The sequence below is a fragment of the Nycticebus coucang genome, chromosome 4, assembly GCF_027406575.1.
Source record: "Nycticebus coucang isolate mNycCou1 chromosome 4, mNycCou1.pri, whole genome shotgun sequence".
NCBI classification, from domain to species: domain Eukaryota; kingdom Metazoa; phylum Chordata; class Mammalia; order Primates; family Lorisidae; genus Nycticebus; species Nycticebus coucang.
Window position 1 is genome coordinate 25,811,770 of NC_069783.1, and position 12,365 is coordinate 25,824,134.

The 12,365-nt window shown below is 41.5% G+C and overlaps 1 protein-coding gene across 4 annotated transcripts in view; it reads left to right on the plus strand.

Moving 5' to 3' along the window:
- The window catches only part of ZNF512 (zinc finger protein 512), a 40,044-nt gene extending 29,201 nt beyond the window's left edge, over window positions 1-10,843 (plus strand). For 3 of the 4 annotated variants that reach the window (XM_053588443.1, XM_053588446.1, XM_053588447.1), the window contains 4 exons: window positions 3,422-3,526; window positions 6,592-6,654; window positions 7,811-7,909; window positions 8,875-10,843. In XM_053588443.1, the coding sequence (XP_053444418.1) occupies window positions 3,422-3,526; window positions 6,592-6,654; window positions 7,811-7,909; window positions 8,875-9,180 (573 nt within the window). In that variant the 3' untranslated portion in view covers window positions 9,181-10,843. The remainder of the gene's footprint in view (window positions 1-3,421; window positions 3,527-6,591; window positions 6,655-7,810; window positions 7,910-8,874) is intronic. The other variant, XM_053588444.1, reaches the window with a different exon arrangement.
- Window positions 10,844-12,365: the final 1,522 nt, after the last annotated feature.

Sequence of the window (12,365 nt, forward strand, 5' to 3'; positions counted from 1 at the left end):
CTATTGTATCCTGTCCCCATGGTTAACCATTCTTATTATTTCTTGTGTATCTTTCCACTGTTTCTTGATGTACACATAAGCAATATACATTCTCTTTTTAAAATTTAAAATTTGGAAATGATTTTAGACTTACAGAATAGTTGCAAAATTAGTACAGTTACCCTGTGCTCTATCATTTATTTATTTATTTATTTATTTTGAGACAGAGTCTCACTATGTAGACTAGGTAGAGTGCTGTGGTTTCACAGCTCACAGCAACCTCAAACTCTTGGGCTTAAGCGATTCTCTTGCCTCAGCCTCCCAAGTAGCTGGGACGACAGCCACCTGCGACAGTGCCTGGCTATTTTTTGTTGCAGTTGTCATTGTTGTTTAGCAGACCTGGGCCGGGTTCTATGGCAGCCTTGGTGTATGTGGCTGATGCTGTAATCACTGTGCTATGGGTGCGGGGCCTATCCTTTTCTTCCTTATTGTAGATACATTTTGTATTCTGCTTTATTTCATTTAGGAGTTATCCCTTCATATGCAAAGGATTGGTTCTAGGACCTTCGTGCATACTCAAGTCCTACAGATGGCTCTGGAAAACTTGCATATATGGAAAGTTGATTTTCTGTATATATGGATTTTGCCTAGTGTGAATACTGTATTTTTGATTTGTGTTCGGTTGAAAATATCCACGTCTGGCCAAGCGCAGTGGTTCACGTCTGTAATCCAAGTACTCTGGCAGGCCAAGGCGGGTGGATTACCAGAGCTCATGGGTTCCAGACCAGCCTGAGCCAGAGTGAGACCTTGTCTCTAAAAATAGCCACGTGTTGTAGTGGGCGCCCGTAGTCCCAGCTACTTAGGAGGCTAAGGCGAGAGAATTGCTTGAGCCCAAGATTTTGAGGTTGTTGTGAGCTGTGATGCTATGGCACTCTACCAAAGGTGACAAAGTGAGACTCTGTCTCAAAAAAAAAAAAAGAAAAAGAAAAATATCCATGTTTAAGTGGACTTCTGCAATTCAAACTTGAGTTGTTGTAGGGTGAACTGTTATCTCCTGGAAAGCACTCTAAGCATGTTCATAGAAATCATCATTCTTTTCCTTTTTATTTATTTATTTATTTATTTGCAGTTTCTGGCTGGGGCTGGGTTTGAAACCACCACCTCCGGCATATGGGGCCAGTGTTTGAGCCACAGGCGCTGCCCTCCTTTTTATTTTTTTTTTGGGGTGAGATAGCGTCTCACTTTGTCAACCAGACTGGAGTTCAGTGGTGTCGTCACAGCTCACTGCAACCTTCAACTCCCAGGCTTAAGTGATCCTCCTGCCTTAGCCTCCTGAGTAGCTGGGACCTTAATTTTTTTTCCAGAGGCTGGGCATGGTGGTTCATGCCTGCAGTCCCAGCACTTGAGAAGCCGAGGCAGGTGGATTGCCAGAGCTCACGATTTTGAGACCAGCCAGAGCCAGAGCGAGACCTCGTCTCTAAAAATAGCCAGGTGTGGTTGTGGCCTGTGGTTCAGTGAGTAGGGCACCGGCCCCATATACTGAGGGTGGAGGGTTCAAACCCAGCCCCAGCCAAACTGCAACAAAAAATATAGCCAGATGTTGTAGCGGGCACCTGTAGTCCCAGCTACTTGGGAGGCTGAGGCAAGAGAATCACCTAAGCCCAAGAGCTGGAGATTACTGTGAGCTGTGACACAACGGCACTCTACTGAGAGTAACAAAGTGAGACTCTGTCTCAAAAAAAAAAAAAAAAAGCTAGATGTTGTGGCGGGCACCTATAGTCCCAGCTACTTGGGAGGCTGAGGCAAAAGAATTGGTTGAGCCCAAGAGTTGGAGGTTGCTGTGAGCTATGACACCATAGCGCTCTACTGAGGGTGACAAAGTGAGACTGTTTCATAAAAAAAAAAAATAAAGAGAGATAAGTAAATAAATAAATGAATAAATTTTTTTTGTAGAAATGGATCTCTCTGTGTTGCTTATGCTTTATCTCAAACTCCTGGGCTTAAGTGATCCTTCCACCTTGCCTCCTCTCCCGTGCTGGGATTACAGTCGTAAGCTACCATGCCTGGCCTTCATTCATTTATTATAGCTGCATATTACATATATAAATACAGTATATTATATAAAAATAGTAGTTCATACAAATATTCTCTGATAAAAGAATGTTAGATGGACTCATTACACTAGCTTCAGAGGAGAATGAATGCTTGGAAGCAAAACCAGCTGCATACTCTCAGATATCTTTTGGAAGTTTACCAGAGATTCTTCCTTCTTCCTTATTTGCCCCATTGTCTCAATGGGCTTTGGTTTGTTTTTCTGTCTCAGAAAATCAACTTTGTTTCAGACACTTCCACTGTTGAATCAGAAAGACTGTGTATTCACCAGAAATACAGATGTTGCCCATGGTGAACTTCGCAGAACTGTCTCCAGATGCTCTCTTCTCTGGAAACCCCACTTTTAGTTGTAAGAAGAGACTATATCAAAGCATGTGAAAGGAGGTTCTAGGAACAATTCTATTTTTGCAATAAAAGCAACAATTTAGGCGTTATGTTCCTGATTTTACTCTCATCCTTGTTTTGGATTGAACTCTTTTTGTTTTAGGATTTAAAAAAATATCAAAAATTATCATGTTATTATCACTATCTTTGAAGAAAAAACAGCAAGAAATTCCCATAAGCTGGAGAAAAAATATTAAAACTATTCAGAATTCTACCTCTCAGAGAATATTGCCATTAACATTTTGTGTATCTCCTCCTAACCTTTTAGCCAGCTCTGTATTTTACTATTGAATTTGCATATGAAAGCATACTTCCCCATCTCTCTTTCAGTCTCTCTCTCTCTTTTTTTTTTTTTTGAGAGGGAATCTCAGTATGTCACCCTTGGTAGAGTGTTGTGGTGTCATAGCTCACAGCAACTTCCAACTCTTGCGCTTAAGCCATTCTCTTGCTTCAGCCTCCCAAGTAGCTGGGACTACAGGCGCCTGCCACAATGCCCGGCTATTTTTTTGTTGCAGTTTGGCCGGGGCCGGGTTCAAACCTAACACCCTTGGTATGTGGGGCTGGTACCCTACTCACTGAGCCACAGGCACCGCCCAGCTGTTTTTTTTTTTGTTAGAGATGAGGTTCTCCCTTTTGGTCAGGCTGGTCTCAAACTCTTGAGCTTCAGCAATTCACCCGCTTTGGCTTGCCAGAGTTCTAGGATTATAGCTGTGAGCCACTTTGCCAGGCCAAAAATCAAACTTTCTAAGACTGAACTATAGGTAATTATACTTAACCAGTTTTAAGAGCTTTAGAGAGTCTTAACATCTTTACAGTTGTTTTGATATATATATGGAAATATACTTGTGGACTGTAGAATTACATAACCTGCAGAATTGGGTGTGAAACTTTGGGGTATTTTGGTTGGGAATTTGATTCCTATAATAAAATATTTTTTGTCTTACAGTTAAAATATACTCGCCCTAGGCTACCTACTTTCAGCCCAGAAGTACTACACAAATGGAAGTCAGATATCAAGAAGTATCATCGCATTCAGTGTCCTAACCAGGTGGTTCTTTCTCATTGTTTCTGTAAATGTTTATCAAGCATCTGCTGTTGTTTCTGTTATTTACTCCTTATTGACAAAGCACCTGAACCTTAGTGGCTTAAAACAATAATTACATTTGTTCACAGTTCTGTGGATCAGTAATTTTCTTGGGGCAGGGCAGATCTATAGTAACATGAAATCAACTGGGATGACTCATGAGGTATATTTAGCTTGACACTCAGATGGTACTGGAATGTTCAAGATGGCATCTCTGCAGCTGCCTTTATCTCGGAGCTTGGCTTTCCTTATGGCTTTATCCTCTAGCCAGGGTAGTTGCCCTACCATCAGGGTACATAGTGAGTGACTTCTCAGAGAGTATTCTAAGAACATAAAAGCAGAAGCTGCAGATCTCAAGGCCTAGCTTCAGAATTTATACAGCGTCACTTCCATGGCATTCTGTTGATCAAAGGAATCAGGAATCACAGGGCTAATCAAGATTCAAAACGAGGTAATTAGATTCCACATCCACTTTTTTTAATTGAGATAGTCTTGCACTGTTACCCTGGGTAGAGTGCATGGCATCATCATAGCTTAACTGCCATCTCAAAATTCTAGGCACAGGTAATCCTCTTGCCTCAGCTTCTGGAATACCTAGGACTACGGGTGTGCACCACCACGTGCAGCTAAATTTTCTATTTTTAGTAGAGGTGGGGTCTACTCTTGCTCAGGCTGGTCTTGAACTCCTGAGATAAAGCAATCCTCCCACTTCAGCCCCCCAGAGTGCTAAGATTAGGTGTGAGCTACCGTGCTTGGCCCACGATTTCACTTTCCTTTTTTTTTTTTTTTTGAGACAGAGTCTCACTTTGTCATACTTGGCAGGGTGCTGTGGTGTCATAACTCACAGTAACCTTAAATTCTTGGGCTCAAGTGATTCTCTTGCCTCAGCCTCCTGAGTAGCTGGGACTATAGGTGCCCACCACAATGTTTGGCTGTTTTTAGAGAGACGGGATATCACTCTCTCTTGGGGTGATCTTGAATCTGTGAGCTCTGGCAATCCACCCACCTTGGCCTCCCCACGATTTCATTTCTTGATGAGAAGAGTGGCAGAGCATTTCCAGCTGTCTTTTTTTTTTTTTTTTTTTTGAGACAGAGTCTCACTATGTTGCCCTTAGTAGAGTGTTGTGACGTCACAGCTCACAGCAACCTCAAGCTCTTGGGCTTAAGTGATTCTCCTGCTTTAGCCGCCCAAGTAGCTGGGACAATGGGCACCTGGATATTTTTTATTGTGTTTGTCATTGTTGTTTAGCTGGCCCAGGCCGGTTTCAAACCCGCCAGCCTTGATGTATGTGGCTGGCGTCATAACCATTATGCAGGCACCAAGCCATTGCAGTTGTCTTTAACTATCACAGCTATAGTACATACAGCTATATGCTGTATTTTGAGGGAGTAGGAAATGCAAAAAAGTGGGAGATTTCTTTGTGTTAAATAAAGTAGATTTAAAAAAATGTAACCGGTTCCGTGCCCATAGCACAATGGTTATGGCACCAGCCACATGCACCGAGGCTGGCCTGTTCTGAGCCCAGCCCAGGCCAGCTAAACAACAGTGACATCTGCAACAAGAAAATAGCCGGGCATTGTTTTGAACGCCTGTAGTCCCAGCTACTTGGGAGGCTGAGGCAAGAGAATTGCTGAGGTTTCTGTGAGCTGTGATACCACAGTATTCTACTGAGGGTAACATAGACAGACTGTCTGAAAAAAAAGATATATATATGCTCCGCACCTGTAGCACAGTGGTTATGGCACCAGCCACATACACTGAGGGTGGCGGGTTTGAACCTTGCCTGGGCCAGCTAAAACAGTGATGACAACTGCAACAAAAAATAACTGGATGTTGTGGCGGTCACTTGTAGTCTTAGCTATATGGGAGGCTGAGGTAAGAGAATCGCTTAAGCCCAAGAGTTTGAAGTTGCTGTGAGCTGTGACACTATGGCACTCTACCTAGGGTGACGAAGTGAGACTCTGTCTCAAATAAATAAGTAAATAAGTAAAAAAAGAAAGAAAATGGGCAGCTAATAAAAAAAGAAAGAAAATGGGCAGCACCTATGGTTCAGTGGGTAGGGCGCGGGCCCCATATGCTGAGGGTGGCAGGTTCAAACCCAGCCCTGGCCAAACTGCAACAAAAAAATAGCCGGGCATTGTGGCTGGCGCCTGTAGTCCCAGCTACTCAGAAGGCTGAGGCAAGAGAATCACCTAAGCCCAAGAGCTGGAGGTTGCCGTGAGCTGTGACGCTACGGCACTCTTCCCAGGGCAATAAAGTGAGACTCTGTCTGTCTAAAAAAAAAAAAGAAAGAAAGAAAAAAATGTAAACATAGAGTCTGTCTCAAAAAAAGAAAGAAAGAAAGCAAAAATATGACCATGGCTGAGTGTGGAGGCTCATATCTGTAATTCTAGCAGGTTTTTTTTTATGAGACAAAGTCTCACTATGTCGCCCTGGGTAGAGTGCCATGGCGTCACAGCTCATAGCAACCTCAGACTCCTGGGCTCAAGCAATTCCTGAGTTGCTTGGGTTCAAACTTCCCAGCCTTGGTATATGTGTCCAGTGCCCTACCCAATTCTAACACTCTTGAGAGGCCAAGGTGAGTGGATTGCTTGAGGTCGAGTTCGAGACCAGCCTGAGCAAGAGTTTGTCCCCATCTCTACTAAAAATAGTAAAAGTCCCAGCTACTCAGGAGGTGGGGGCAATAGGATTTCTCAAGTTCATGAGTTTGAGGTTGCTGTAAGCTATGATGATGTTACAGCACTTAGTCCAGGGCTTAGTGTGTGTCAAAAACAACAACAACAAAAAAGTGTAATTTTCTGTGTCAGAGAAGTACTAGGGAAGGGAATGTCTTAAGATTTTTTTAAACATGTTGTTTACCTTTTATATCCTTTTACCTTTCCTTGATTTTCCTTCTTGCTTTGGTGGCTTTTGTGGTTTGTGGCACTGTTTATTGGTCATCTTCCTCCTAGATATTCAGTGTAAGTGGCCAGATTACTATGAGAAGGGAGGCATTTGGCATTGTCTTCACATTGTTTCTTCTCTTTTTCAGGGTTGTGAGGCTGTCTACAGTAGTGTATCCGGCCTTAAAGCTCATCTGGGTTCTTGTACATTGGTTTGTAATCTTTTGAACTTAATATCTTAATAATTTGTCCTCTAAACTAGTCTGACATGGAAGAGAATTCAGTTTAGGTGAATAGCTAGTTGTCCTGTTCGCTGTTAGTTTCAGAGGCCTTTTTAGTTTATTAAGTCCCAAAGATTCTTGGTCCATTATTGGGTGTGATATCAGGGTATGTCCAAGACTCAGATTAAGACCAACGCTGTTGTTAAGTTGTATCAATTAAAGAATTTCAGAGAAAAGTAAAATATTTCTGTGTTCTTACTGGGAATTTAGATTCTTCTACCTGAACCTCTACTACACTGGACCTGCCCTGTTTTATTGGTCGTTAAACTTTCTAAAATAAACTTAGATGTGCTTATCTAGATTGGTGAAGATTCTCTGAAAAACCCATATGAACTATACTGGTCTCTGGGGATGGGAGGTGGGATAGGATATCAGGCTAACAGCCATTCACCTCCCTGAATCTATCTTTTCCATGTTGAGCCTACAACTCACCAGCCATGGGAATTCCTGCCATTTCTAATTCCATTAAGAGGTATCTCCTCCCACAAAATGAGCATCATGGAAACCTGAAGCTTCCGGTGGTGGGGGTGGGGGGTGAGAGAAGTCTCACTTCAAGGCAACAAGGGGCATCTAAATCAGATCTGTCCAGGAATGCTTAGGTGTTTTACATCTTGATCTTACTTTCTGAGTTCTTAAACTAGGTATTATGGATGGTACTCTTATAATTCTGGATTTCCAAGGTACTCTTTGAAACAGGATTATAGTGAGAAAATTGCACATCGGTGCCTCTGATGAACTTTGATCATTTTGGGGGAGGAACCAAAAGAATTTGAAAGTGAAGTGAAAAGAACATGAGAAGGTAGAAAACTGTGCTGTAGTATGTAATAAAAATAGGAGAATATCAGGTTGTGTTGAAGGGGATAGGTGAGTATTTGGCATAGAATCATATTAGGAGAGATAGATATTGGTGATCGTCTGTCCAAGCTGGTTTTCCTAAATATATTGCTCTTTTGGATCTTTCCCCTTCTTATCTTTGGTGCAGTAGAATTCCCTTTTTTCATCTCTCATAATCCTTACTTATAGATGGCCCTGCTATGGGTTCCCTGAATTTACCAATAATTCTCTTTTGTTTCTTTCTTGGAAATAGGGAAACTTTGTGGCTGGAAAATACAAGTGTCTTCTGTGTCAGAAAGAATTTGTGTCAGAGAGTGGTGTCAAGTATCACATCAACTCTGTCCATGCTGAGGTGAGGTCTCTCCTTTTCCATAGTGTTTTTGTAATCTTGTGGACCTGATATATAAACCACAAGAGAGGTAGATTTTGTCCCTGTTTTTGTAGGCTAGGGCTGTCACTGAAAATGACTACAAAGTAGTTACCAGAGACGTTGGCATTAAAATACTCTCTGAATTAGATGTATAATTATGTTTTTCTGTGAAAGCATTTGAAATCAGTCTTGAGCTCTTCTAATTTTCTTAAATTCAATTCAGGAATTTAGGAGCAAGGTCGACTTTCCATGTTTGAAATTCTTGTTTCACATTGATCTCTGTATTGCTATGCTTTCTAGCATTCTAATGTCTTCTAAGAACCTGTTTTTAATGTTCTTTAGAATATTGCATAAAACAACTATAAAGGGCATTATTAAGATAATTCTGTGGTAGTATTCCTCTATCATGGCTATTTCCTATATGTTGATCTGGAAGATTGATCAGACCACTTGATTAGGTTCAAGATTTGTCAGGGTGGGGATGTGAAGAATACTTAATAATTGGATTTTTGTCCCCTACCCCTTAATTTTTTAAATTAATGCACAGAGAGGTTTACTAATTTGCCCGTGGTCACGTAGCTATAAACAGAGCTGGGATTTGCATTTAGGAGGTCTGGCTGTAAAATTCATGCTCTTAATTATTATATCATGAAATAAAACCCTATGGCTCCGTGAAGCAGGTAAGTGAGCAGGACAGTGCTAAATAAACAGACTTTGTAGATCATTTATTAATATACTCAGTTATGCCTTACATGCTTCTAATAACTGCTCTATATTCAATTTCTCCAATTTAAAATATAGAATTCTAAACTCTAGAATTCCCATATGAGAACCCTTTTTACTGTGTTCTGCCCTAATTATGTCCCCTTATCTTTTGTTTCTCCTGTACCTCTTTATGTCCTTCACTATGTTTTTGACTAGATATCATTTCTATTTTGCCTCTCTAGGATTGGTTTGTTGTAAACCCAACAACAACCAAAAGCTTTGAAAAGCTGATGAAGATAAAGCAGCGGCAGCAAGAAGAAGAAAAGCGGAGGCAGCAGCACAGGAGCAGAAGGTCTCTAAGACGGCATCAGCAGCCTGGCATTGAGCTTCCTGAGACAGAGCTGAGTCTTAGAATAGGGAGGGATCAGAGGAGGAATAATGAGGAACTGGTAGTGTCCTCCTGTAAGGAACCAGAGCAGGAGCCAGTGCCAACACCACTCCAGAAAGTAAAGCCCCCAAAGACTAATCATAAACGAGGAAGGAAATAGGCAGTCAGCCTGAAAGTGCTCCTAGGAGAGCTGATATGATGCTGTTGTCACGGGGACCTGTGCTGGGGGAACTGAGTCATGGGGCTATGTGAAAATTCTTTCAGCTGTTTGTGTAATCAGGCTGGGACTTTCTCAGCTTCTTCTCCTGTGTAAATTTCACTGTCTTCCCTACTTAATCACTTTTATTCCCCTGTCACCTTTAAGTAGGTTTTCCTGCTATTCCTCATTGGAGTCCTCTTATTTTTCCTCTTGTCTTGCCCAAAGAGTTCCCTCTTAAGGCGAACTATAGGCCCCTCTTACCCTGTATAAGACTAAGAAATCTGTTTGGTTGTTGTTTCCTTTCTGGGGTATAGAATGTTCTTGGAAGATCCATCGATTTAGTAGCCACTCCATCATCTAGCTTATAAAACTATTCCAAACTAATTTTTTAAAACCATAACTGATTGATCATTTTTGTATTTGTGATATAACAAGCCTAGAAGCTAGAACTGTTGTCACCCATGTAATAAAGTTCCTGTGTCTCCTTGGAGACAAACTTTATGGAGGTTGTTTATCCTTTCAATATGGTTTTAGGATTGAAAGTAAGAAAATGGGCTTAAGATGAATGAAAAAGCTAGAACCTCCCTACACTGGTTATACTGAGAAATGCTTTGCTTATACCAAGTAGCAGTGACTAGACCCACAGACATGAAAAACAAGTAACCTTAGTAATAATGTGTCCCAACATTAAATGACTGGAAAGGAAGAGTAGAAGTAGCAATAAATACTACCCCAACTTTCCTGAGGCCTCATCTGTTGCTATGATTAGTACCCTCCTGAAGCTTACTTTTGTTCCCTTGGTTTTAAGGATTGAGAAATATATTGCCCCGATGCTGTGACATGGTCTAGTGCTGCTAAGCTCCTAATTGGTAATGCCACTAAGATTGGAAACCAAGATGCACATTCCTTCTACCCTGGACTTTACCTCACTTGTTGGTATACACTCTACTAAATCCTCATGCATCCCTTTAGCAGCCAATCTCTGTCTCTGAATTTTCTGAGAATGTTGTTCTTCTATCTTTTATATATGGAGTTCTATCCTCTTTATATCCTGAGACCTTGACATCAGGTGTAGATATTTATCTGGAGCTGGAAAGAAAAATTCCTTTTCTGTACCTCATGCCTACCTGGTAATGTGTAACGGAGCCGTTTCTCTTTGAGGGTGGCTTTCTCTGGAGGATTGGTTAGAGCAGCATTGTTGTCATGTTTCTGGATTCCTTTCCCCCTTTTCCATAAATATTGGTCTTATATATTCTTGTCTTTTTCGTGGCATATGCCATATAAAAATTAACTCTAATATGGACAAATACTACCTTTTCAAATTCTGAAAGGCTATTACCACTCTTTAATTCTCTTTTCTCTGTTCTCCTCCAAATAGCTTTAAAATGCGGGCTATTGTGAAGACCACTTGCAAACAAGGGAGCACTGAAACCTGAATTGGATACTGCCAGGATAGGTAGCAAAGGACTTGGCATATCCACTCTGCATTTTCATTGGGAGTGCACCCTTAAAGCCCTTCCAATAGATGAGGGTTGTTAGGGAGGAGAAACGGAAGAAGCTATGTTAATTTCTGGTGAGTAAGACCTGGGGAATGTTTGGCAATGACGAAATAAATGACTCTCAGTTAGAATGATGTTTCCAGTTGTTCTTTGACTTTCGACCTGCTGCATGACTCTTTACTGACACTGTATGGGGTAAAAAGATGGCTAGAACTGGGGATGAGTTCAAGTTCCAGGCTGGGCACAGTGGCTCATGCCTGTAATCCTAGCACTACTCTATGAGGCTGAGGCAGGATTGCTTGAGCTCAGGAGTTCAAGACCAGCCTGAGCAAAAGTGAGACTCCCAAGTCTATTAAAAATAGAAAAATTAGCCGGGTGTGGTGGCAGGCACCTGTAGTCTCAGCTACTTGGGAGGCTGAAGTAGGAGGATCACTTGAACCCAGGACTTTGAGATTGCTGTGAGCTATGATGCCATGGCCCTCTATCCAGGGCAACAGAGGGAGACTCTGTCTCAAAATAGAAAAAGAAGTCCCAAATGTAGCTGTTCTCAGTAGTTCTTTAGCTCCTGTGATCAGATGGTTGAAATAAGTAATTTTGAGTTTAAAATGAATCACCGTAGGAAGCTTGCTCCAGTCTCATCCAGGGCCCTTCCTTGTAGGCATTCCTTTTCTTTTTCCTCACTGAGGCCCAAGATCAGCAGAACACAGTATAGACTATCTTCAAAAGTTGGACAATATCAGGTATATCTAGATTATGAAACAGTGTAAAATTTCATACATGGTTTGGAGTATAAATTAGTATAATCACTTTGAAAATGATTTTGCATATCTAGTAAAGTTGAAGATACATGGTATATACCTTAAGACTCAGCAGTTACATTCCTAGAAACTCCCATCAGCTAGATGTACTAAGAGACATACAGAATGATTATCCCAGTGTCGTTTACAACAGAGATACTGGAAATGTGTATGAGAGACTGGTAGCTGTCCACCAAAATCTGCTTTCACCTGTGAAAGTTATAGGACTGTAGGACAAATGGTTAGACTACCTTTTCCACTTGTCCTCTCATCCTGCCCCCATCTCCATAGTGAAGAGGTAGAAGCTCACTTCTCTCCCATGGACTGTGAGTAGAAGTGATGTGTATCATTTCCAGGTTGGAACTTTCAAGAGAGTGAGTATTCCTCCATGCTTGCTTTCCCTGCATCTGGCTAGATACAGATGATGGGGCCTTAGGTAATGGGAGAGCACAAAATGGAAGATAAAGTTGACTCTCTGAATTGCACCATGAAGGAGAGCCAACTTGCCAACAGGAATATCTGAAATTAATGTGAATAAGCAACAAATGTCTGTTATTTGAGATGTTATACTTTATTGGGTCTCTTCGTTCTTACTGTAACGGGTCCTCAAACTTTTTTTTTTTTTAATTTTTAATTTCAGTGTGCTTGTTCATGTTTGTTTGAAGTACTCCTTTTTTGTTGATTTTCTTCTTTCTCCTGCGGTGCTGGCTGTTTTTGATGTTGTTGGTAGAGATGGGGTCTTACTCTGGCTGACTGCTGCTCATATGGGTTTTGAACCTCTGAGCTCAGGCAATCCACCTGCCTCGGCCTCTCACAGTGCTGGGACTACAGGCGTGAGCCACCACGCCCG